The sequence below is a fragment of the Rhineura floridana genome, chromosome 6, assembly GCF_030035675.1.
Source record: "Rhineura floridana isolate rRhiFlo1 chromosome 6, rRhiFlo1.hap2, whole genome shotgun sequence".
NCBI lineage: Eukaryota > Metazoa > Chordata > Lepidosauria > Squamata > Rhineuridae > Rhineura > Rhineura floridana.
Window position 1 is genome coordinate 57538638 of NC_084485.1, and position 27014 is coordinate 57565651.

At 41.6% G+C, this 27014-nt stretch overlaps 1 protein-coding gene across 2 annotated transcripts in view; it reads right to left on the minus strand.

Annotated features, from left to right (window-relative positions):
- Positions 1 to 20365, minus strand: part of MOV10 (Mov10 RNA helicase) — a 60569-nt gene extending 40204 nt beyond the window's left edge. Inside the window, exon 1 of one of the 2 annotated variants that reach the window (XM_061631988.1) lies at positions 20008 to 20363. In XM_061631988.1, the coding sequence (XP_061487972.1) occupies positions 20008 to 20141 (134 nt within the window). In that variant the 5' untranslated portion in view covers positions 20142 to 20363. Of the gene's footprint in view, positions 1 to 20007 lie in introns of both variants that reach the window. The other variant, XM_061631990.1, reaches the window with a different exon arrangement.
- Between the last annotated feature and the right edge of the window lie 6649 nt (positions 20366 to 27014).

A 27014-nucleotide genomic window follows, 5' to 3' on the forward strand; every position in this document is an offset into this window, starting at 1 on the left:
CAAAAGTAAAACTGTCATTCAGCAGTGGAAGCTAAACTGAGCAGGATCCTTCTGATGGATAATGCCTAATTTAGTACCCAAGGGGGCTTCCCTTTTCCTACACAGTTGATAGAAGGGAGATTTGTTTTTCAAGCTCTTGTACCACTGCAGCAGGAAAAACTGCAGCTACACATCCTTTGCCTTCAGTGCAATTTTAGAGGCACAAGAACGTGAATGTGCAGGCATCTACAAATCCTCTCACCAGGGGTCAGTGTATCCAGCCCTCAGGTCAGTAGGACATCTGGCACCACACATACATGCTTGAGATGTCATTTCTATTGCTGTTTTTGAGCAGATTGGAAATGGCAGGAATCCCTTTTGAACAGTAAGAGAGACTCCCATTATTTGTAACCTTTTCCATACCCTACACTGGGGGAGGGGAACCTCCAGCTTGTGAGCCTAATTAGGCCAGCTGGGCCTCACATCTGTGCCACCAGGCCAACCAACCAACATCTACCTGCCAATCACCTAACATCATATATGACATCAGGTGTGGTCAGTTAAAAAGGCGGCTGGGCCAAAAGGGCTTCTGAAGTGCTGCCAATCAGCTGGTCACAGGCACTTCAGAAGTTCCACGCACAGTGGTTCTGAAGTCCCAATTAGCTGATCAGTGGGGCTTCAGAAGTGCTGCATACCTGGCTTCTGAAGTGCTGGGGATCAGCTGATCAGTGGCAATTCAGAGCCCCAAGCACTGGGCTTCTGAAGTGTCACACAGGGGTCTTAGCAAGCCTCTTGAAAAGAGCCCTGAGTTGTGCTTTGAAGTCCCAATGATCAGCTTCTATCTGCCACATCACCAGATGTTACTGTGATGTTAGATGAGCAGCCCCATCCACTTGACAAATTTGGTTTGTAGAGGATAGGAGAGATAAGATCAGCCACATCCAATTCCCCACCCCACCCCACAGAAATGAGAGATCACCTTGCCTCTTTCCCAAGCCCTCCATGCATTTAGTATCATGTCTCATTTAGCCCTATGCTAGCACTAGATGTCTTGGGAGGAATGGCCAGATTAGAAAGCCACATGGGAAGAATGAGTAGCTTTGCAACTTAAGTTTTCTTTTCTGCTGCCATAAATCAAATGAGATCAGATTTAGCATGTTTCTTTGATCTACGTATAGAAAACAAAACTAAAAGATATGCTGTTAATTTTATGTGCTAGATAAATGTGTCAGAAGTATTTCCAGCAGCCAAAACCAGTTTAACTGAAATATTTGATTAGGATAGAAAATCAGTGTGGTTTAAATATTATAGTCAAACAAATTCAAAGTTACTTGGAATATTTTATTGGAATATTTGTGAACGTTTTAAGATATGACAGCTCAATAGCATATACTTCCCTTACACTACTGAGATGCTAAGTGGACAAAATGAAGATTCTGAAAACTGTTAACACAGTATTTTTTAGCATGCCTGATGAGCTGCACACTTAAGTATGGCCTGGTTCACACATAACATTATTTTTTTAAAAAATCTATTAAGCCATAGTTTTTTTGCCCAGTGGCTTAACTATGGTTTGTTTGCTGCCAGCAAACCACAATCTGAAGCCATGGTTTGTTGTTGGCTTACAAATCTTGGTTGGTTTTAACAATGGTTGGGCATTATGTGGGAACTCAGCACTCTTCCTTAACCATGGTTGTTGGGTCACCCCACCTTAGATGCTTCCCGAGCTATAAAGACAAGAGCAGCTGGAAAACAAACCAACTTTTGGAGAAACAAGCCATTATTTGTTTGATCATCTGTGGGAGAACTTGTGATTATCTCATAGTTTGTTAAAAGAAACCAAGGCTTAGCATTATGTCTTAACCAGATCCGGGAAAAGTTAGATTACAACTTTGATTTTACATTTGACTGGTATTGTTTCCATTCCAGATGCCCAAACTGACATATTACATTTATTTATTACATCACAAATTATTTTAACAATGAATTTCTAAAAATAGGGTATTTTATAGGACAAAATATAGTTGTGGGAAATTTTATGCAGAAAGCATTCAACCCCGTATCGCTATTACATATGCACATGTACATGCCCTGGTCCTGGGCTATGGTCTGGAGGCAGTGGCACACAATGCACCACACGTTGCTGAAGCTAAGCAAATCATTATTTGGCTAATGGCTGGAAGACCATGTACACCACCCATATGTTCCACGATTGAAGAAAGATGGGATATAAATGTAATAAATGAATATATAATAATATTACATTTCGTATTCAGAATCCTGGATAAGCAATGACTCCCAGAGCTCTATTAAGCTATGACCCAAGTTACACAGCGTGTATCTAATGTTACGAATTATAGAACAGTTCATCCAACTTGGAAAGACAGAATGTCACAAGCCACTACTATTGGCAGTCTGATCACTTTCTCCCACTCCTGTCCTTGACCTTTCTGTCATACGAGTGGCTACAATAGAGAGTTTGGAAGTCTTTGGTTGAAATCTGAATTTCTGCTATAGAAACTCACTAGATGGTTTTAAAAAAAAATTATGTTGCACATAAGAAAGATAAGGGGGACCCCAATCATCAGCTGACATTAACAGTAAGAATATTCATTAATAGGCAAAAAAAACACCCTTGCAGTTTAATAACTTACCTATAGCCAACAAATATTTCTATCAAATTCTAAAAAGCAGGGAAATTGGGCAGCTATAATGAATGCACCAGGGGAGCAGGAGACCTGACCTCTGAGATACTGTACCGCCCCACAAATTGATAAAAATGCAAACACAATTTGGATTGGTCTTTCACAGTCCAATCCACTTGCTGTGTAGCTTGGAAGAATTTGGTAACGTGTGCCTCTGAGCATATGGTGGGTGGTGGCAACACCTGCAATCAGCCCAAATAATAGAAAGAAGACATGTGCTGTGCTGATCTTGTTTTAGCAGGAAGCAACAATATTAAGACAGTTGATGTAGTTTAGATACTCACTTTAAATATGTTTGATTTACTATGCAATTTTAGTGGTTTCCTATGCAAATTATTTTCTTTTGCTTCTGTTTCTGTGAGTATGTTGAAGTACACCAACACTCTGCATAACTTACACTAAAAAACTCCAAAAACAATTATGGAATAATCACACTGACTAATCTGCAGAATAGTCTCCAATGGACATGAGGAGTGTCTAGTTTGCACAAGATAAAAGAGTGTGCACCCTTACTAAAGATGAATGGTTTAAACATAGCAGGCTGAACACATACATGTGGGCAGGCCAAGTTTGATTTTTCCAACAGCTAGATTTATTGCTTAAGTAGCAACTTATTGTGATCAGTCTGATTTTACATCAAAGCTGCAGTTTCAGATTCAACTGTTAATGCACCCAAAATAGAAACAGAATACAGCCTCCAGTTTGAAACACAAAGGGATGTCTTCACCATCTTATGACACTGACCAATAAAAAGGCTTTGAAAATAATAAAAATACATTTGATAAAGGATAAATAATGAGTGAAATATAATTGTCTAGGTTAGATTCTCTGTAGAAACAGTAGTAACACAGGAAAGAAACAAAGTAAGAACAATACAAAGAAATATACAAAAAATGCAGTTCTCCAATTTTGGAAATGCAGACCTGATTGCAGGTGTTGCTAACTCACTATATGCTCAGAGGCGCATGTTACCAAATTTTTCCAAGCTACACAGTAAATGGATTGGACTGTGAAAGACCAATCCAAATTGTGTTTGCATTTTGACAAATTTGTAAGGCAGTACGATATCTCAGAGAGGAGATTAGGCTTCCTGCTCTCCAGTGTAGCTGCCCAATTTCCCTGCTTTTTAAAGTTTGATAGAAATATCTGCTGGCTATAGGCATGTTCTTAAACTGCAAGGTGTTTTTTGCCTATTAATGAATTTCTCGGCATTTTAATTCTTTTTAAGAATTTCTCTGCTTATCTGGGAGATAAGAAATGGGATTCTGTGCAAGTTTGCTCAGAATGGATTGATTATTTGCATGCTTAAGAGTTCAGTGGGATTTACTCCCGTGCAATCATGCTTAGGATAGGTGCAACTGACCAGGAGGGAGGGAGAGGAGGAGAACAGGGAGCGGAGGAGGAAGGGGGGGGCAGGTTTGATCATTTGCATGCTTATTGAGTTCAGTGAAATTTACTCCCATGCAATTATGCTTGGGATAGGTGAAACTAGAGATGGGGAGAATATTTTAAAAAATCAAACCTGGTACAGTACTGGATCCTGACTGAATTCGCTAGTTCAGTATTCCTTCAGAGTGGCAGCGATCTCTTATGGTGGGTCACGGCTTTAATCAGCATGGATTTTGCAACCGCGACTGCAATAAGCAAGATTTTTTTTCTTTGAAATCCTCCCCCTATTTTACGTATTTTTTCGTAATTAAGATGTTGAGTCAACCACAGGATTTCCATTTGTCCATTATATATTACAATTTTTTTGTTATTATTACATTATCGTTATCTCTTCTCCCAAATGGTTCTTCCGGACCCCTTCTTTCTTTTGCAAAAAAAAGATTATTGTGAACAACACACATACACACTGTGCTGCCCACCAACCGCTCAGTTCGGTGCCAGTAGCATTCAATAACTTACCCCGGAGAAAAGGGTGGGTGTACTGTCCTCTCCTCTATGAGATATTAGTGCTTCCAAACTAGCACAGACCATATCCAAAAGAGAGTAAGCCTGAGGCAAGGCAGACTCAAAGGCGAGTATCTGCCTCAATGATATGTAAAAATAGGAAAAAACACTACATGGAACGCTGTGATCAATTCATTCATGTAAGCGGCCTACAAATTATGCAATGTTTTACCCCGCTGCCAAAAAACCACATGGAACACTGGGATCATTCATTCAGGACAGCTACCTAAAAATTACATTATGGTTTTCCCGCTGCCAAAAAACTACGTAGAATGCTGTCACTTACATAAATATCTACGAAAATAATAACATAATTTTTGCAACCCCTGGGGAAAAAAATTTGCAGATCAAATCACCAAAAAATGCAAGCAGATCGAATCGGCAAGCGCCAGAGAAAGCTGAAACAATGAACTATCAAACTGCATGCAGATCGGCACCATGCAGAGAACCTCATCTTTGGATGAAACTGACCTGGGAGAGGGAAGGGGAGGAAGAGGGGGAGAAGGAGGAGGATATTGGGTGGGTGGGCACTGGGCAGAGTGAAAGCCCCTTTCCTTTTCAAAAGGAAAACATTGTTGACAGTATCATTATTTCCTCCCACTCTTTTCTTCTACAGCAGACACATGTAGTCTCCCACCCAAACTTAAACCAAAGCAGTCCCGGCCACATCCATACCAGACATCTATTCCACTTTAAAGAGTCATGGCTTCCCCCAAAGAATCCTCTTCCCCTCATAGAGCCATAGTCACCAGAATTCTGGCTGCTGGACCTGTCAGGGGAATAGGAGTCTCCTAACAACATTTAGCACCCTTCACAACCTACATTTCCCAGGATTCTTTGGGGGAAGCCATGACTCTTTAAAGTGGAATGTCTGGCGTGGGTGTGGCCTCCTGAATAGCCAAGCCAAACAGCTGTGAGTCTGGCTTTTAGAACACTGACAGTTCTTACTGAGCATGCCTGAGCTTTTCATTGACACCAATGCTAAAATTCTTAAATTAATTAAACATCAGTCATGCATTTGTTTAACTTTTAAACTTCAGAAGATTAAGGTCGGAGTATGGGGCAAGGTCAGAACATGGCTGATGTTTATTTAATTTCAACAAATTATGAGACCACTGACAGAAAAAAGTCCAGTGGGGGTCTAGATTTTTTTTCCTCTTGTTTTACACTTTGAACTCTCAATTCTCTCTGAATGCTTTTTATTGCTATGAAGGCTTAGAGGATTGTTGAGCAAGCATTTCTGAGTTCAGGACTATAAGTTTTGTAAGATTTTGTTTTGAAATGAGCTTATGGGAAGCAGCAGAATGACATGCGGGTGTTTTCAATTTTAACATAGCAGAATGTAAAAATCCATGCTAGCTAAAGCATACAGCCACTCTTGTGGCTGTGTAATTCTATCAATGCTAATTTAAGAGACTGATAATTTTACGCCATAAATTCAAACACAGAATGGACAATGAGATCTTCAGACCACTGAGCAGTGGATGTCCATCCTTCCATCCTTGCCATAGAAGTCTACTTACCCCCACAAGGGCTTGCAGGATTCACTTTTGTTGTTTGTTAGTCCCCACATCACAAGAATATTTGTGCAAATATCCACAAATATCAAGCATTTCTCCAAAACAAAGTTAATACAAACAATAATTGCTAACCAGAAAGAGGACACCACAGAACACACCCACATCACATGCCTCAAAGAGGCGCTTTCATTATCACATTGCCAGCATCTAACTGGACTAGCCAGTTCCTTTCTATAAAAGCACTATGGAGTCCAATATATAAGGAACATCAATTTTTGTTGACTTAATCTCAATTTTAAATCTAAACAAACACTACACAGAGATGCTAAAGCAACTTTCCATTGAACAGAGTGCTGCTGGGTTGGTCTTTTCAGTGGCGGCTCCCCATTTGTAGAATGCCCTCCCCAGTGAGGTGTGTCTGTCTCCATCATTATTAAGTTACAGAAGAAATATGATAACATTCCTATTTACCCAGGCATTAATGGCTGAAGAAGACTGTTCCTGGCAACCTCAAGATCACTGATGAAAGAACGTTTTTAAGCTGTGTTTTAAAATATTTTTAATTGCAATTGTGTTTTGTAATGTATTTAACTGTTTCTAGTATGTTTTCCTTTTTCTTGATAAATGGTTTTGTTTATGTTTACCAGCCTGGGCTCCTTTGGGAGGAAGGGTGGAATATAAATTCAACAAATAATATTAACAGAACACTGTAACTCTCTATTCAATTCATCTCTAAGACCCTGAACAACCAATGTACATTCCGAAAAACATTTATAAACTACTAGGTACAGGTTTACCTTTTGGCAAGAATCCAATTATTCCCTCCAGCACTCAACGCTCACAATCCATAAACAGACACTATAAAGTGCTGTAAGTGCCTTGTACATTGGAAGCAAACTGTAACAGTCACCCAAAGTTTGCTTAGTCAAAATAATGGGTGGTATTCTACTAACTCAACACATCAGTGCAAAGTTTTCCACTTGCACAATGCTACTTCCTCCTTCTCCCTCGCACCCTCCACAAATCTGCTTGAAGGTTAGAGGAACCCATAGAACAGATTTAGGGGGAATGCAGAGGGAGGAGAGAGGGGAAGCACAAACTGAAATCCTTGGACATGATTCCACCCAAAATCTTTTCCCTATGTATCAATAAAGTCGTTTTAAACTATGGCCACAGCCACACCAGACATTTATTCCACTTTAAATAGTCATGGCCAGAGCTTGGAAGATTACTTTTATTTTATTTATTTATTATTTGATTTATATCCCACCCTTCCTCCCAGCAGGAGCCCAGAGCCGCAAAAAAGGAATAAATTACAATTACTGTTACATGGCCCCAAAAAGAAATAAATTACCATACAATTACAATTCTTCTGAAAGGAATTGATTACTTTACCGTTACTGAAAACCAATCACTACAATTACACTTAAGTTACTTTAAAAAAAACTGGAGTGCCTACAAGGTGCTGCCTTTGGCTGCTGCACACTAAGTCACCTAAAACAACATTTTAAATATAAACACACACACACACACACACAGAGAGATAGTAAAATAATTATTTTTATCCATAAGATAGCAGTGGTGGTCTCTCTGCTGGTAAGGGAGGTGGAAAGGGAGGCAGAGGCCACTACTCAGATCTTTGCATGTCAAACCAAGTGCAACACACACACACGCTCAGCCAGCAAGCATAATCTTTCTCGCTTAACCACCTCCCGGACCCTGCCCTGCCACCAACTAAGGGACACTCACCCAAGCAAACATTTTCCTCTGAGATGCAAAAAAGTTAAAATACTGCAAATGCTACAAAGTAGCAGGGAGGGTGGCGGGGGCCACTTTGCGTGACAAGTGCAAACACAGTATTCACACACACACACGTTGTCATCTTTCACCTCCACAGTTCTTTATCTCCATTCTGCTGCTGCCCCCTTTTCTTCCTTTATCCATGTTCTTGCCCTCCGGTTCCTTTCTCCCTCTACTCCATCCTTCTCCACCACCGTCAACTGTTTTCCCAGTCTCGCTCTCCACCTCCTCTCTTGTCACCTCCTAAATACCCACAGAGCACGAGGGAAGAGCGATGCTGCACAGAAACCCAGTTTGAGGCACATGATTTTCATCCACAAATCAGAGGAGCAGAAGACTTCCCCTGCTCCCCCCCCCCAGTAATGCCCAAAAGTAATGCTGGAAACATTATAATTACTCCTGACAAGTAATTAAATTACTCCTCGCTTTATTACAATCAAAATGTACAAGAATTACCCACTTGTTCCTCGAAAAAGTAATAAATCACAAGTAATTCATTTTTTGTAACTAATTACTTCCAAGCTCTGGGCATGGCTTCCCCCAAAGAATCCTGGGAAATGTAGTTTGTGAAGGATGCTGAATGTTATTAGAAGATTCCCATTCCCCTAGCTCCTATGGCCAGAATGGTTTAACAGTCAGCACCTCTTCCCAGAGAACTGTAGGAATTGGAGCTCTGTGAGGGCATTAACAGTCTCCTAAAAACTCTCAGCACCCTTCACAAATTACACTTCCCAGGATTCTTTGGGGGAAGCCATGATTATTTAAAGTAGAATAAATGTCTGGTGAGGATGTGGCCATTATCTGAACCATCATTATACACATTAGCCCATTTGTTGGCAAAATGCAAGCTCTGCCATCCAACAGCTACCTGCCAACATGGATTTCATCACAAATAAAACCATTAAAAATATTCATAAATCATTGTATCTCACAGTATCAAGAGCCAGTATGATGCAAGGATTAAAGTGCTGGACTATGACACAGAGACCAGGAATCAAATCCCCACTCAGCCATGAAGCTCATTGGGTGACCTTGGGCCAGTCACAGTCTCTCAGCCTACGCTACCTCACAGGGTTATTGTGAGACAACATGGAGAGAGGAGAACCATGTACACCACTTTGAGCTCCTTGGAGGAGATGGTATATAAATGTAATAAATAAGTAAGTAAAATAACACTTGTATGTTTTTAGAATAATTTTTATAGCTTATGTAGTATCCTGCAATTACATTCCCATACACAAAGCTGTGAAAACTTCACATAGTGCATAAGTTAAGCTAAGGAATTCACTTTTACAAGAGGCAGTAATGGCCACCAACTTGGATGGCTTTAAAAGAGGATTAGACAAATTCATGGAGGATATGGCTATCAATGGTATACACCCTGATGGTTATGTTCTGCCTCCACTGAATACCAGCTGCTGGAATACCAGTTGTTGGAAACCACAAGAGGGAAGAGGTCCTGCTTGTGGGCTTCTCATAGCCATCTGGGTGGCCACTGTGAGAACAGAATGCTGGTCTATATAGGCTCTTCTTTTTTTTTTTTTTACAATAATTTTTATTCAAATTTTCATAAAACATACAAAACAAAATCATAAAACATTCAAAGACAAAAAACAAAACAAAACAAAAATGATTAAACAAAAAAAAATAAAATGTTGACTTCCCATTTGTCGCAGATCAAATCAGTTATAGGTCTACAATATATAACAATCCTGTCTCTTAAATTATATTATAAAATCACTTTCCTCCAGTAGTTATCTTAATTAATCATCAAATCTCATAAACATTACTTTATTCTTTCCACAAAAAGTCAAAGAGAGGTTTCAATTCTTTAAGAAATATATCTATCAATTTTTCTCCAAATAAACATGTCGATTAATCCATCTCGTTAATAATAATAATAATCTTATTGTCATAACCATAGTCCAAATAAACATATCGATTAATCCATCTCATCAAAAACTGTTAGGTCCAATAATTTCAATAGCCATTATTCCATTATCCATATTAATTCCATCTTCCATCTTCAATAGTCCTGTTAAGTCCAGTAATTTCAGTGTCCAATATTCCATTATCAGTATTCCATAATAATCTTGCTGTCATAACCATAGTCATATAATAAGAGTCTGATGGGAATTTCCTCTATCCCAAATATTTTCTTGCCATCAATTCTGAATAAGTTGCTGAAATATTGTTGTAAAGTCATATCTCTGTTCTTCTTTTTTACAAAATGCACTGGCTCATCTCTTGAGAGTTTTTCCATTGTCACATGGCTGCAGTTAATTCCATATATTTTCTCTATATCAAGCTCCATCACGTCATTCCAGTCCAGAAGATTATCCAAGCCATTGATAACTTTATCTCTAATATCTTCATTAATTTCTTCAGAGATAACGTTAAATTCCAAACAGTAGATTTTATTTCTAAAATCCATAAACTCCAGATCTTTTTCCAATTCCACATTTGTTCCAATCTCCAGGGCTTGTATCTTCCCTTTATTTTTTCTTTTCTCATCTCTGATCTCATTCTCCTCTCTCACAGGATCCCCTATTTCTTTACGCTCCTGCGTCTTTTGCTCAGTTCAATTTTCAGCTCCTTACTGCCCTGTCGCAGGGTTTGTTTCGTTATCTCAATCTCATCCATTATTTTCTGAAACATAATTACTTCCAGATTCTCAGCCACTTTCTTGATTGCCATTTTTAAAACCACGAAAACAAAACAAAACAAAAATAAAGAAGAACCACTTCTTATTTCAGCAACAATTGGGTTAATATTCCAGGCTTGATGACATCACAGTATAAACAGAGCAGCCTGCCTTATCTCTCTATGTTCAAGAATACAAAACAAATTTAGTTCCCAGCATCAAAACAGTTAGTGGCGTCGTGAAGAAGCAGATTCGTCAAAATAAAATAGACCAAAAAGAGAATAGTCCCAGACAATATAATGTTCCTCGGAATAGAAATCCCTCTTCTGTTTATATCTTTAGAATGCACTTCCAGGACAGCTTTTTGCAATAGAAACAGAGATAAGCTGTTAATTTCGTGAATAACAGAGAAGAGTTATAGCTCACCCAGAAGTTCTTTAAAGCTGATTCATTTGACAAATCTCTTTTTGCTGCAACAATTTAAACCAAGTAAAAAAAATAATAGAAAGAAGGGTGCTTGCCTGTTAGTCCGTTTTCTCTTTGAAGAAAAGATAAACGTATCGCATTAATCAGATAGAGCTTGTTCGGAAGTCCGTCCGGCATTGCTGGCTGGACCTTTTCTCATAAATTAATGAAATCCAGTCCGCCCAACAAAAACAGGCTTTTGAGGTTGATCTCTACGTTTCTCCCTGCCCGGGAGAAATTTCATCAGTCAAAAAAAAATGTTCTGACTGATTTATATCAGAATAAGCTTCTTTTGAGGCGGGAGCCCGTCTCAAAAGCAGGCACAAGCGAAGTCACCCTTCCCGGAAGTCCTATATAGGCTCTTCTTAAGTAATCCAGCAGATTCTTCTCATGTTCTTAATAACTTCATAAGTACTATGACCAGGGTTCGAACCCCACACAGCCATGAAGCTCACTGGGTGACCTTGGGCCAGTCACTGCCTCTCAGCCACAGAGGGAGGCAATGGTAAACCCCCTCTGAATACTGCTAATCATGAAAACCCTATTCATAGGGCCACCATAAATCAGGATTAACTTGAAGGCAGTCCATTTCCATTTTTAAGTACATTTTGGTCGTCTCAAGTGATGGTTATAAACTTGCAGTTAAAATGCATGAAACTGATGGCTGCCAAAGACATAACGTCCAAAATTAATGTAACAATAAAGTGATGGGTCACCACACTAAGTTGACCTGGACTTGTGGGTCGCCATACCAAAAAGGTTGGGAACCATTGTGCTAGATGACTTTAGCACGCCCACTGTCATTCATTCTAATGTTGACCAATTAATCTTATAGCCAGAAATTAAAATTATTAATTAGTTTTATTAATTCTGATATAGATTTGGGCTTACTAATAAACAACAACACTAGATGGCTTTAAAGAAGCCACCCTCTCAGTTTCATACCTAAATTCTTCTCCCAAAATATTAAGATTGATATGGCTGAAACAGTTTGTCTTTCACAGTTCATCAAACTGCTTTCTTGTTCCTGTTCAAGATCAATTTGGTTAACAAAGCACAGTTTTTGTGGCATAAACTTTTGTACTTTCCTGATGATGGAACTCTAATCCACAATTTATGGCTTAATAAATGTTTATTAAAGGTACTACAATACATGTTTGAGTGTTTGCTGAACAAACCAACACAGCCACCCCTCTGGAATTTATCAAAGAAGTGGGTCTTGAGAAGCCATCTTTCATTAGCAATCCTAGACTCAACTGACACTAGAGTTCTTCCTCAATTATTCAGTTCTAGTAGGTCAAGAAAGTGAGGTGTACTTGATACACAGGGTTGTATACAGATATTATTAATATGTGAACATTTAAATTGCCTGCAATGCTTGCAGCTCTACATTATTTGATAGCATGCTTAAGATTAGTATCCAGACAAAAAAGGGATGAAGTGTATCACCCTCCAAAAGGGCAGAGAGTGGGAAATAACATACATGCATATTAAAATATGACAAATCAGTAAGATTAAACAAACTGCAAAAGTTGCACAGAAGCCCCATGCTTCCAGCAATGATTTCTTCACAGTTGAATTGTTGTAATCATTTTTGCAGTTATTGAAGTCGAGTTTCTGTGAAACTTTTGAACACTCAGAATCTGCTTATTTATCCAGTTTGTTGGAAGCTGAGATGTTAAATGTCTGATGTCCAAATCAATAAACATAAAAGCAATTTGGTATATAGTATATGTATCCTGGTATGTATCTTTGTTATCTGCTCCCTTCTGGAATTATTAATCTAAGTGTACCTTGTGAAATTGTGTCCTGCCCTCAGGATGGTCCCCATTAGGATTTGAATAAAATCATAAATGTTTGTCGCAACAATGTGGGCCATCTCCATATTTACTGTGGGGAGGGGAAAACTATCATTCTTTTCCAATTTATTTGTTAATTTAATTAATTGTGCTTACATGCTTGGGGTGTCCTGGATTTTGTAATGATGGGTTGGGGAAAAGTAGGGTTAACCAACTATTTTGGAATGCAGATTTCATTGTACTATTGCATTTCAGACAACCAAAAAATTTGAAATTAAAAAAAGATACGGAGGGGAGGAGCTAGCTAGCCTGGAGAATATGAAATGGGACAATTCAGCCAAATATCAGAAATGTAGAGTCTCCCTTTTTCCCTTCTCAGAAAGAAAACCTAGAGAAATTCAACACTAACTTTCCCCCTCCTTGTTTACTGAGTCCAGACAGATCTCTGAGCAGATTCCGCTAAAGAGACAGACTGCCTTGTTCTCCCCTCCCATTCAAATGACCTGCAAAAAGCCTTTCTCAATCTGCTGAATTCCAAAGGAGTAGCCAAAACAAAAGCAATCTTGTAATTTTGTGATGCCTTGAGGGTGCTGCAACTCTTTAAAAAAAATGCCAGGGATGACAGAGCCTGAATTTAGCCAGTTCATTTAAAAACCTGTGCATATAGTCTCAATTCTTGGCGTCTCCAAGTAGGGTTGGGAATGCCCCTTATCTAAAACCTTGGAGAGCCACTGCCAGCCAGCTCAGATAATACTGAGCTACAGATGGACCAATGCTCTGAGGCATTTAAGGCAGCTTCCTATCACCCTAAATTGGGCAGTCCGTAAGGACTCATGGGGGGCAGCTTTCCATCTCCCTGGACTCTGGAGTTGATTGCTGTGGGAGAAAGAATTCATGAGAGAGAAGCCCTCAGCCTGAACACTACAGTGTGGAAAGGTTTTATTGTTTCTTCTTACAAACTCCCCTCTGCATGCTGTTATCATCAGCCCTGAATTTGAGTGCTGTAGCACTGGGAGAGGAGAAGGTTCCAGGGCTGAACGTGCCAGTGGGGCCTCCACCTGACTGACAGAATGCAGGCAGAGCGAGTTAACCTGTACTGAATTGGGACGTATTGGGCAGGTTGTGCAACCCACTACAGAATTCTATAGACTGGCATGAGGAGTATTTCAGGATTGGCCTAAAAAGTACAGCAAGGAAGGGAGGATTGTTCCATCTTTTTCCTGTGCTATCTGGAAGAGTTCTTGAGGGAAGAGAAAATTTGCCCTCTCACTTTTTTCCACTGTGAGTTTACAACAGACACAGTGGGGTTCATAAACTGTTTGTAGCTTACCACTGGCAAAGCAAAGGCGTAGTTACTTATTACCTGCTCTTTTTGTGCTGCTCTCTTCAGTCAGGTTAACTGATAAGGCTGTTCTATTTTGTCACTCCTCTCTTCAGGGTACAACGGCTTTTCACTAGCCTGTGGTAGCAGTGGGAGGATTTGTGAGGCTACCTCATCTGAAACCACCAAGGGGAAGCTAGATGGCAGACAGCTCACACCAGGCTGCTCTTTTTTCTCTTACTCCCTTAAACAAAAACATTCTTCAATAGTTTTGCTTCCCAATAATCACAGTCAGGATTTTCTGAAGTTCTGTTCCTAGGGGAAGACTTTGTTCATACACAGTCTTCAAGAGAAGGATTGTTTCTGCATACATGAGGAGCCCTCCAAGTATGCAGAAACCCCTATTTTGGCTGTGGGCACCCCCGCTTTTACTGTCCAACAGGTTAGCATGGAACCACCAACCTTGCTTTTACAAGGAATTTACTAATACTTGAGTTTCTTATAGCACTGGCCCTAGGGCTGGCTCCAGGGATGCCAGGGCCCTTGGGCACAGGGCCAGCTTCAGGCATGCCAGGGCCCTTGGGCACCAGCCTGCCCCGGACCCCTCCGCTCCCCTTCCACGATCTGCGGCAGGAGCTTCCGAGCCGCCCGCCATCCCCCCGCTTCACCTACCTTTCTCTGCTGTTTTTTGTGGCTGCGAGCACTGCGCACACATTGCTACCATCAACCAAGATGGCGGCAGAGGCTTCAGCCCCTTATGGAAACCTCGGCCGCCATCTTGATTGATGGCAACCCTACATGCACTGCAAAAAACAGCAGAGAGAAAGGTAGGAGAAGCGAGGGGATGGCGAGTTGCTCGGAAGCTCCTCCTGTCCTGTCATCCGCAGCTCCTGCCGCGGATCACGGAAGGGGAGCAGAGGGCCCCTGGCCTCGGGCCAGTGCCCCACCTGGCCGCCCTTTAGAACCGACCCTGACTGGCCCCCTCACATTTTAAAGATGGAGGCAAAGTTTGGCATAATCAGCTAGCAATTACCAGCATCATTTTCTATTGATATCTAATCCATATTTGGAAATTGCTAAAATACTTAGAGTGCTTTTCTTGGGGCAAGGAGTCCCACAGAAACCGTATCTCAAGCTAAGTACAGACATTTACTCTGGCAGTATTGTGACACCCTCCACATTTCAGCAGAATCTGCTGATCCAGAGGCTCTAAGCGAAGAAAGCTTTATACATATTTTCCTTTCCTTTCCACCCCCACATGCCTCTCAAAATATTTTTACTTGTCGCTTGTAATTTCTTCTCCAATTCTTTTTACATTCAAGTTGTACCTTATTCCCATCCACCACTTGTCCGCCCACAAAAACCTGCCAGTTTTTTCATGCCTCCTCCCTAGTTCTTTTACATTCACTTGCTCCTCCAACAGCTTTCCTCTTATCCCATTTATTTCTATTCTGTTTGTTTATTATGAATACATTTTAACCTTTTATTTTACTTTCTAATTTCTTTTAACACCTGCTCTGACTCTTTCCCCTCAAAAAAGGGAAACTTTCCTTTCCTCCTCCCCTACCTCAACTTCTCTATCTCCTGGCCACTTTTATTCAGCATGCAATGAGTTGCTGGTCCTGGTAATGATCCAACCAAGACTATGGCACAGTTAGGGGGCAAGGTAGGGAACAGAGTAGGCACTGGATAGACTGTGGCACTATCGGCCACTTTAAAGTCAGACACCTTGTAAATACATCTTTTCCCCCAGGCTTTCCTTGACCCATGAGTTCAGACCCTGTTTTTATCTGTATAAATTCCCTGGACTCCTGTTTTTATATGCTTTTAGACTACTGTTTTAATGTTGTATTTTTGTTTTAATAGTATTATTTACTTTTAATGCTGTACACTGCTTAGACAGTTTTTAAAGTTTTATGCAGTTCATAAATGTTTAAAATAAACACATCAATAAAAGTGGCCCAAGGCCCACTGTTGGAGAAACACTACTCTCTGCTGTTTCTTTTCTGCTAATCTAAGTACCTCTCCTCTTCCCTATTCTTCTTCTTAGAGCAGTGGCCCCCAAACTGTTTTCCCTGTGTACCACTTGAAAATTGCTGGTGATCCTGGCAGACTATTTCATGATTTTTCTGCCTGTAGTAGCAATTGTAACGCACTGTGCAAGATGCTGTATGATTTTTAATTGGATTCTTATTGCTTCTTTTATTTCTCATTTGTAGAATCCACAGAATTCAAGCTGAAATACAACAAAATACAATATTTGTTGTTGTTATTATGTGCCTTCAAGTCGATTACGACTTATGGTGACCCTATGAATGAGTGACCTCCAAGAGCATCTGTCATGAACCACCCTGTTCAGATCTTGTAAGTTCAGGTTTGTGGCTTCCTTTATGGAATCAATCTATCTCTTGTTTCGCCTTCCTCTTTTTCTACTCCCTTCTGTTTTTCCTAGCATTATTGTCTTTTCTAGCGAATCAGGTCTTCTCATTACGTGTCCAAAGTATGATAACCTCAGTTTCATCATTTTAGCTCCTAGTGATAGTTCTAGTTTAATTTGTTCTAACACACAATCATTTGTCTTTTTCGTAGTCCATGGTATGCGCCAGGGCTGTGGAGTCGGACACAATTTTGGGTGGAGTCGGAAGAAATGTACCGACTCCGACTTCAAAATAAATTTTGATTGACATTTTTTAAAAATATAAATCCAAAATAGCTTCCCATGAAGTCAGCTGTAGTTGAGCATTTCACCATAACTCAAGACGGAAAACATTTTGTGTGTCAGTGTATGACACAGGACCCAGATGAAGACAAATGCTGTGATGCCAAGATCAGCGCATATTCAGGCAGCGATAAAAATGCTCCTATGAGAGCTTCCAATTTAAAAAGACATTTACAGCCCTTTCCAGGGCTGTGGAGTTGGAAGCAATTTTGGGTGGAGTCAGAGTCGGACAGTAGAAAAATAGAGGAATCGGAGTCGAAGGTTTGGAGTACCGACTCCACAGCCCTGGTATGTGCAAAGTTCTCCTCCAACACATTTCAAATGAGTTAACTTTTCTCTTATCTGCTTTTTTCACTGTCCAACTTTCACATCCATACATAGAAATCAGGAATACCATGGTCTGATGATCCTGATTTTGGTGTTCATCTTTGCATGTGAGGATCTTTTCTAGTTCTCTCATAGCTGCCCTCCCCAGTCCTAGCCTTCTTCTGATTTCTTGACTATTGTCTCCATTTTGGTTAATGACTGTGCCAAGGTATTGATAATCCTTGACAAGTTCAATGTCCTCATTGTCAACTTTAAAGTTACATAAATCTTCTGTTGTCATTACTTTAGTCTTTCTGATGTTGAGCTGTAGTCCTGCTTTTGTGCTTTCCCCTTTAACTTTCATCAGCATTCGTTTCAAATCATTACTGGTTTCTGTTAATAGTATGATATGTCTACGTATCTTAAATTATTATTTCTCCCCCCAATTTTCACACCTCCTTCATCTTGGTCCAATCCCACTTTCCGTATGATATACAATTACAATATACAAAAATACAATTGAAAAGCAATATGAATATTTAATGCAGACATGCCATGGACCAGTTTGGGAACCACTGTCCTAGATCTCTTAATCACACTGTTCTGCTTTACCTTCTACCCGAGTCCTAAGTCAATACTTCTCCCTCTCCATCTTCTATTTATTTAAGGAATTTTCACCCCACCTTACAGTTTATAAAAAAGACCCAGCAAGGTAGCTCATATTTACATCTCTGCAATGCTTAGGTCTGAGGTAACTGTGCCTGCCTGAGCCAAGAACTTGTGATCTCCTTTTCAGCAGTCTAAATGAGGAATACATCCTCACATTTTTTAGAATCATGAACCTTGACCATTTATAGGCTTATTACCAATATGACAAACCATGTTGTTTGCACACAGTGTTCCTCAAAACAGAACCTAAGAGGCATCTTTTTAAGGTGTGACAAAGTTTGGCCCCACTCTTTTTCTGTCATGAATTCCTTCTTCTGGAAATTGCAACATATGAAGATGACTCTCCAGTTCTTCCACCGATTTATGCAATCTCCAAAGCAAGCCCTAATCCTCCAGCCACATTTCCTGTGCCCCCAAATTCTTAAAAGCACCCTCTGCCACTTAGCACTGTGCATATTCTCAACACAGCCCCTGAGCAAATTTTATTGTTAAAAAACATTCTGCTCATTCAATTTTTCTTAAATTTCAAAGTCTTGGAGCAATGAGGAATATCCTTTCCAACACCCAAAATGAATTCAATTTCTCTGAAAGGGAAGGGCACTTTTCTTTTAGCAGTAGTCCACCTATGAGCAATAGTCCACTTTAGTTGATACATCTCTGTTGCCGGTGAACACACACACACATTGTGGTAAGCTATTGTTATAAGTTCATATGTTTCTAATGAGCCAAATTGTGTGGTTTCCTCACCCCACATAATTCATCTGTGAAATCTTTGAATAGTCATTAGCACCTTCTGCCTCTTTACCTCTGGAGACTGGGCCTCTTCTCCTTACAACGAATTGTCTCCTAACACAAGTGCTGCCATCTCCATTTGCTAGGATGATCACTTCCAAATGGCTTGTTTATTCAGAATTCCTTCCCATTTGTTTGCATAAAGTTTGTGGGGTCAGATTATGTTGGCTGCTTATTGAGCATTTGTTGTGATGTTTGTGGGGAGGTTACATACCATTGCATCGAGCGATTGTTATCCCACACTTGGGGTGAGCACAGTTGTTTCACAAGTGCCAAATTAGCTTTAACTGCACAACCTGAATTTGCTGATGTATGATTGAATCCCACCCCAAATTGCAAGTCTGGAAGTGCCCAATACTTCCATCAGGTAGATGTAGCCCCTTGAACTACAGGCAATTTAAACCCCAAATACATATTTTTATGTGGAGTTCTGAGTGTTGGTGGGGTTTGTTTGGGTATTTATTGCGTTCATGTGTACTTGGAGTCTGAGAACTGGGAAAGCGAGATGAACAGAACAAAGCGTGATAGTAAGAGCTTTATTTTGGGAGTATTTTACCTTCCTTCCTTCCCTCAACCTATTCGACCTTAACTTCAGACCACGAGTTCGCTAGGGACACTAACAAACAAAATGGCTGTTGGCCGCTCTTAAGACGAGGTTTAAAGATAAACAGGAAAAGGTTGCTGTCCAGTCTACATGGAGATTTCAACTGGAATCATTCTGCTTCCAGTTTATAATGCTCTTGGAAGGTCAACCTATCAAATCTTATCCTCACGGCCTGCAGGATGTTCCTATAGCCAAGGTCCCTCGCCTCGCCTTGAGCAAAGCAATTCCTTAACCTTTCCTCCCTCTTCGCACGGACCTTTAAGTACCGTCTGATCCGCCCCCCCCCAATTTTCTTGGATTTTTCAGGCTAGAACTGTACCCTCAGTGTTAGCGTTTAAGGTTCAATTGAAAAATCAGGCCAGACCTCCCCTCCATTATGACCGTCTAAAGTACACCAAAATGCACCACTTAGTACCGCAGGAGCATTCTGTCCAGCGCCTAGCATGCAGCTGGTACTGTGTGCAAACTTAAAAGAGGAAAGAAAATAGTTTTGGTCCCGCTAAGTTCTACTCCAGCGAAACTCATCGGAGACCGGGGGGGGGGTAGGAGTTTGAATGAATTTAAAAAATATATCTTTCTGTTATGGACCTACGCTTCCTGATCAGTTGGAATCCCAGCGCTTTGGTCTTTATTCCAAAGCCAGATAAAAGAACGAAAAAGTCTCCTTCGCAGTAGAGACACCCCGCCATCCTTTAACCTCCCCTCTCTCTCCGTTGCTTTCGTCTACTTACCTGTACCGGAACTCTTGATTATAGATAGTCTTCAGTGTTTTTTTATTGCTCACTTCTTGCCTGCCAGAGTCTTTTAGGAACTGCACAAACTGCTCTCCAATCTCCCTCATCTGCTTAAGGGTGGGTTGAGGCATGGTGGTCGCTTTTGGAATGAATTTCTTTGCCTCTACTCAATAGCAACACCAACTTCCAGCAATCTATCTAACCGGTTCCTCCCGTCTGGGAAATCTACCAGCTAAGAGCTTATCTGTTTGCAAACTACAAGCTCTGAACGGGAAGAAACGAAACTGAAAACTAATAGCTAGACTGACTCAGATTCCTTTCAGGCCTGGCTGGGGGAGGGGGCACACCACTCGCCTCTTTATCACTTCCTCTGCCAATTCAAGGATTCAGGCCTGCTGGTGCTGTTCATAGGTTTTACGATCTAAGCCACTTAAACAAAAAGGAGGAAAGAACCTGGGTGGGCGCACTGGGCGAGGACGGAAAAAGCATGATTCCATAATCTGTTTTCAGTGGTAAAACACTTAGACCAGGGGCATGGTAAGAAATGAGTAGCTGTGAACATGTGTAGAGTACCTTTTGTTAAATTATTAATAAGGAGCTCCAGGATTATGGTTGTTCCTATTAGGCAGGTTAAGGCTGTAATCCTATATCCATTAGTGGAGCTTACTTATGAGTAAGCAAGTATAAGATACACTACGAAGCAGCAGATTTTAGGTTCTATTAAAAGGCACCACATACTCAATTATTTTGTATTTTCCACCACCATTGGAGGATGTAGATTTGGAATTTAGATAGTTTAGATAGTTTGGTAGACAGTGCTGGGAAGGAGTCAGTGGTCGTGGTGCACGTTGGCACCAACGACATGGGGAAATGCAGCCGTGAGGTCCTGGAAGCAAAATTTAGGTTGCTAGGTAGGATGCTGAAAGCCAGGACCTCCAAGGTGGCTTTCTCTGAAATGCTACCGGTTCCACGCGCAGGACCAGCCAGACAGGCCCAGCTTTGCAGTCTCAATGCGTGGATGAGACGATGGTGTCGGGTGGAAGGGTTTGGATTTGTTAGGCACTGGGGAACATTTTGGGACAAGCCGGGCCTGTACAAAAGGGACGGGCTCCACTTGAACCAGAATGGAACCAGACTGCTGGCACTTAAAATTAAAAAGGTGGCAGAGCAGCTTTTAAACTGACTGAGGGGGGAAACCCGACAGGAGCTGAGAAAGGTCCGGTTCGGAATAAACCTCCCCCCTGGGATAAAAACCAAAGAAATGATGAAATTTTAAAAGGGGTAGGCCTAGAAGTAGGCATTGTGAGAGCAGGGGCACAGGATATAAATTCAGAAGAGCAAAATTACCACAGGCCTAACCACAAGTGCCAAAGACACTTGAAGAGAGACCCTGCTTACAAGTGCCTGTACGCTAATGCTAGGAGCCTCCGAACCAAGATGGGAGAACTGGAGTGCTTGGTCTTAGAGGAGAGCATTGATATAGTGAGCATAACGGAGACCTGGTGGAATGGAGAAAACCAGTGGGATACGGTTATCCCTGGATATAAACTATATCGGAAGGACAGGGAAGGACGTATTGGTGGCGGAGTCGCTCTATACGTGAAAGAAGGCATTGAATCCAGCAAGCTCGAAACCCCAAAAGAGGCAGATTCCTCCACAGAATCGTTGTGGGTGGTGATACCATGCCCCAGGAGGGACTTAATACTGGGAACGATCTATCGTCCCCCTGATCAAAATGCTCAGGGAGACCTTGAGATGAGATATGAAATTGAGGAAGCATCCAAACTAGGAAATGTGGTAGTAATGGGTGACTTCAACTACCCGGACATAGACTGGCTGCATATGTGTTCCAGTCATGACAAAGAAGCAAAGTTTCTAGATATTCTAAATGACTATTCCCTAGACCAGTTGGTCATGGAACCGACCAGAGGGACGGCAACCCTGGACTTAATCCTCAGTGGGGACCGGGACCTGGTGCGAGATGTAAGTGTTGTTGAACTGATTGGGAGCAGTGACCACAGTGCTATTAAATTAAACATACATGTAACTGGCCAATTGCCAAGAAAATCCAACACGGTCACATTTGACTTCAAAAGAGGAAACTTCACAAAAATGAGGGGATTGGTAAAAAGAAAGCTGAAAAACAAAGTCCAGAGGGTCACATCACTCGAAAATGCTTGGAAGTTGTTTAAAAACACTATATTAGAAGCTCAACTGGAGTGCATACCGCAGATCAGAAAAGGTACCGCCAGGGCCAAGAAGATGCCAGCATGGTTAACGAGCAAAGTCAAGGAAGCTCTTAGAGGCAAAAAGTCTTCCTTCAAAAAATGGAAGTCTTGTCCGAATGAAGAAAATAAAAAAGAACACAAACTCTGGCAAAAGAAATGCAAGAAGACAATAAGGGATGCTAAAAAAGAATTTGAGGAGCACATTGCTAAGAACATAAAAACCAACAACAAAAAAATCTATAAATACATTCAAAGCAGGAGACCATCTAGGGAGGCGATTGGACCCTTGGATGATAAGGGAGTCAAAGGTGTACTAAAGAACGATAAGGAGATTGCAGAGAAGCTAAATGAATTCTTTGCATCTGTCTTCACAACAGTGGAAGATATAGGGCAGATCCCTGAACCTGAACTAACATTTGCAGGAAGGGATTCTGAGGAACTGAGACAAATAGTGGTAACGAGAGAGGAAGTTCTAAGCTTAATGGACAATATAAAAACTGACAAATCACCGGGCCCGGATGGCATCCACCCGAGAGTTCTCAAAGAACTCAAAGATGAAATTGCTGATCTGCTAACTAAAATATGTAACTTGTCCCTTGGGTCCTCCTCCGTGCCTGAGGACTGGAAAGTGGCAAATGTAACGCCAATCTTCAAAAAGGGATCCAGAGGGGATCCCGGAAATTACAGGCCAGTTAGCTTAACTTCTGTCCCTGGAAAACTGGTAGAAAGTATTATTAAAGCTAGATTAACTAAGCACATAGAAGAACAAGCCTTGCTGAAGCAGAGCCAGCATGGCTTCTGCAAGGGAAAGTCCTGTCTCAGTAACCTATTAGAATTCTTTGAGAGTGTCAACAAGCATATAGATAGAGGTGATCCAGTGGACATAGTGTACTTAGACTTTCAAAAAGCATTTGACAAGGTACCTCACCAAAGGCTTCTGAGGAAGCTTAGCAGTCATGGAATAAGAGGAGAGGTCCTCTTGTGGATAAGGAATTGGTTAAGAAGCAGAAAGCAGAGAGTAGGAATAAACGGACAGTTCTCCCAATGGAGGGCTGTAGAAAGTGGAGTCCCTCAAGGATCGGTATTGGGACCTGTACTTTTCAACTTGTTCATTAATGACCTAGAATTAGGAGTGAGCAGTGAAGTGGCCAAGTTTGCTGATGACACTAAATTCTTCAGGGTTGTTAAAACAAAAAGGGATTTCGAAGAGCTCCAAAAAGACCTCTCCAAACTGAGTGAATGGGCAGAAAAATGGCAAATGCAATTCAATATAAACAAGTGTAAAATTATGCATACTGGAGCAAAAAATCTGAATTTCACATATACGCTCATGGGGTCTGAACTGGCGGTGACCGACCAGGAGAGAGACCTCGGGGTTGTAGTGGACAGCACGATGAAAATGTCGACCCAGTGTGCGGCAGCTGTGAAAAAGGCAAATTCCATGCTAGCGATAATTAGGAAAGGTATTGAAGATAAAACAGCCGATATCATAATGCCGTTGTATAAATCTATGGTGCGGCCGCATTTGGAATACTGTGTACAGTTCTGGTCGCCTCATCTCAAAAAGGATATTATAGAGTTGGAAAAGGTTCAGAAGAGGGCAACCAAAATGATCAAGGGGATGGAGCGACTCCCTTACGAGGAAAGGTTGCAGCATTTGGGGCTTTTTAGTTTAGAGAAAAGGTGGGTCAGAGGAGACATGATAGAAGTGTATAAAATTATGCATGGCATTGAGAAAGTGGATAGAGAAAAGTTCTTCTCCCTCATAATACTAGAACTCGTGGACATTCAAAGAAGCTGAATGTTGGAAGATTCAGGACAGACAAAAGGAAGTACTTCTTTACACAGTGCATAGTTAAACTATGGAATTTGCTCCCACCAGATGCAGTAATGGCCACCAGCTTGGATGGCTTTAAAAGAAGATTAGACAAATTCATGGAGGACAGGGCTATCAATGGCTACTAGCCGTGATGGCTGTGCTCTGCCACCCTAGTCAGAGGCAGCATGCTTCTGAAAACCAGTTGCTGGAAGCCTCAGGAGGGGAGAGTGTTCTTGCACTCGGGTCCTGCTTGCGGGCTTCCCCCAGGCACCTGGTTGGCCACTGTGAGAACAGGATGCTGGACTAGATGGGCCACTGGCCTGATCCAGCAGGCTCTTCTTATGTTCTCATGTTCTTAATTTCTGCCTCCAGGGTAGGACGTTACAGGTCAGGAAGTTTGGCTCTCCAGGCAAGCTTGCATAAACTCTCATTTTAGAAATTAACCATCTATACAATAGCAACTTACCCCACAGAGAGGATGGATTCACCTTACAAATTAAAAGTGCTTTACACTGCAATTCTATACATGTGTACTTATAAGTAGATATAATTTATTTCAATGCAGCTATACCGTGGTATAGCTGGTAAATTGGTGTAGGATTGCAGCCTCATTTTTAGTAATAAATATACACAATCGCTCAGTAGAACACGAATGTTTTCAAAATCAATTTTAGAGCTAACTACTTGCAGTCCAACAGCCTGTCCTTGACATTGCTTTGTCAATTTATGCAGACCCTCCCTTGATAATTAGAAATATTTTGTTCCAGTGACCCAGAGGATGAGCAGCTGCGGCTAAACAAATACTCATACAATGCCTCCTTATCAGTTTTTTCTAAAGTCAAATCTCCTTCCAAGATGACCTTGCATTGTAAATGAGGCATCCCATAATACTGCTATTAACTATGCCATTTGTTTAGATCCCAAATATACATAATTTTAGTTTTAAAAATTTGCAACAAAATGTTGTACTGTGACCCGTTCAGGATGCTAGCTAGCCATGTCCTCTTTCAGCATACTCAAACTGAGTACCCTCCCCCATCAGTCAGTCAGCCAGCAAGCAAGCATGGAGCCACTGGATAAGATCAGTCTTTATTGAGCTGTTTTTGAATTTTTCCCTTTTCTTAGGGATTTTTTAGTACTTCTGAAAATCCTGGGGTTTGCCTAAGCCTGCTGATCCTTTCTTCTTATTCATGGGAGTGCCATTTTAGGTACATATTAAGGACCCACACAGTCTATAGTATAACACCATTCATGCCTTATTTATATACCCAGAGCACTCATCTATTGAAGCAGGAGTTGGATGAACTGCTACACATTTATTTATTTATTAGATTTGTTAGTCGCCCATCTGGCTGGTTGTCCAGTCACTCTGAGCGACGTACAGAAAAAGCATACAAATACATTAAAACAGTAAAATCTCAACCAAGAATAATAAAAACCTAACCCTCCCCAAAGGCCTGCCTAAAAAGCCAGGTCTTCAAGGCCTGGCGTAAGTTCATCATAGCAGGGGCATGGCGGAGATCATTTGGGAGGGAATTCCACAAAGTGGGGGCCACAATTGAAAAGGCTGTCTCCCTAGTCCTCACCAGTCTAGCTGTTTTAATTGGTGGGATAGAGAGAAGGCCTTTTCAGGCTGATCTTGTTGAGCGGCATCCCTGATAAGGCTGGAGGCATTCCCTCAGATAGACTGGGCCGAAACCATGTAGGGTTTTAAAAGTCAGAACCAATACCTTGAAATGGGCCCGGTAAACAACCAGCAACCAGTGCAGCTCCTTTAATACTGGAGTGATGTGATCTCACCAGCAGCTGCCCTTAATTAGGCAAGCCGCCGCATTCTGTACCAGTTGCAGCCTCCGGACCGTTTTCCCTGGTAACCCCATGTAGAGCGCATTACAATAGTCTAGGGAGAGGAGACAAGGGCATGTACTACCGATGGGAGCAGATGGTTGGGAAGGTAGGGGCGCAGCCTCCATATCGGATGAAGTTGATGCAGCGCCTCCCGGCTCACCGCCGAGACCTGAGCCTCCATGGACAGCTGGGAGTCAAGAATTATCCCCAGGCTGCGGACCTGGTCTTTCAGGTGCAACCAAACCCCAACATCACCCAACCTTCCTTTGTCACCCATGAGCAGTACCTCAGTTTTGTCATGATTCAGCTTCAGCCTGTTCCTTCCCATCCAGTCACTCACTGATTCCAGGCAATTGGACAGGGTTTCTACAGCCAACCTTGGTGAAGATTTAAATGAAAGACAGAGCTGCGTGTCATCTGCTTATTGGTCACACTGCAGCCCAAATCTTCTGATGATAGCCCCCAGCAGCTTTAGATAGATGTTAAACAGCATCGGGGCAAGAATAGAGCCCTGTGGCACCCCACAAGTGAGAGGCCAAGGGTCCGACATCTCATCCCCCAATGCCACTCTCTGGTGCCTGCCAGAGAGGAAAGAACGGAACCACTGCAATACAGTGCCCCCTGTACCTAACCTCTCCAGGCAGTCCAGAAGGATATCGTGATCAACTGTATCAAAGGCCACTGAGAGATCAAGGAGGACAAGGAAGGTGCATCCAATGCCCTCCTCATATTATCCACCAAGGCGACCAAGGCCGTTTTGGTCCCATGTCCAGGTCTAAAGCCTGATTGAAATGGATCTAAATAAGTCATTTCCTCCAAATGCGCTTGTAACTACTTCGCCACCACCCTCTCAACCGCCTTGCCCAGGAATGGCAGATTCGAGACTGGGCAAAAGTTGTTCAGATCTAGGGGATCCAAAGAGGGCTTTTTTAAAATTGGTATAATTACTGCCTCCTTGAGGGCTGAAGGCATTACTCCCTCTTCCAGGGATGTATTTACAACTGCCTCGATCGCCTCACCCAGTCTATCCTTGCAGCTCATAATGAGCCACGATGGGCAGGGATCAAGTGGTTGGTTTTAAGGTTGAAAGCATCTTGTCCACCTCATTA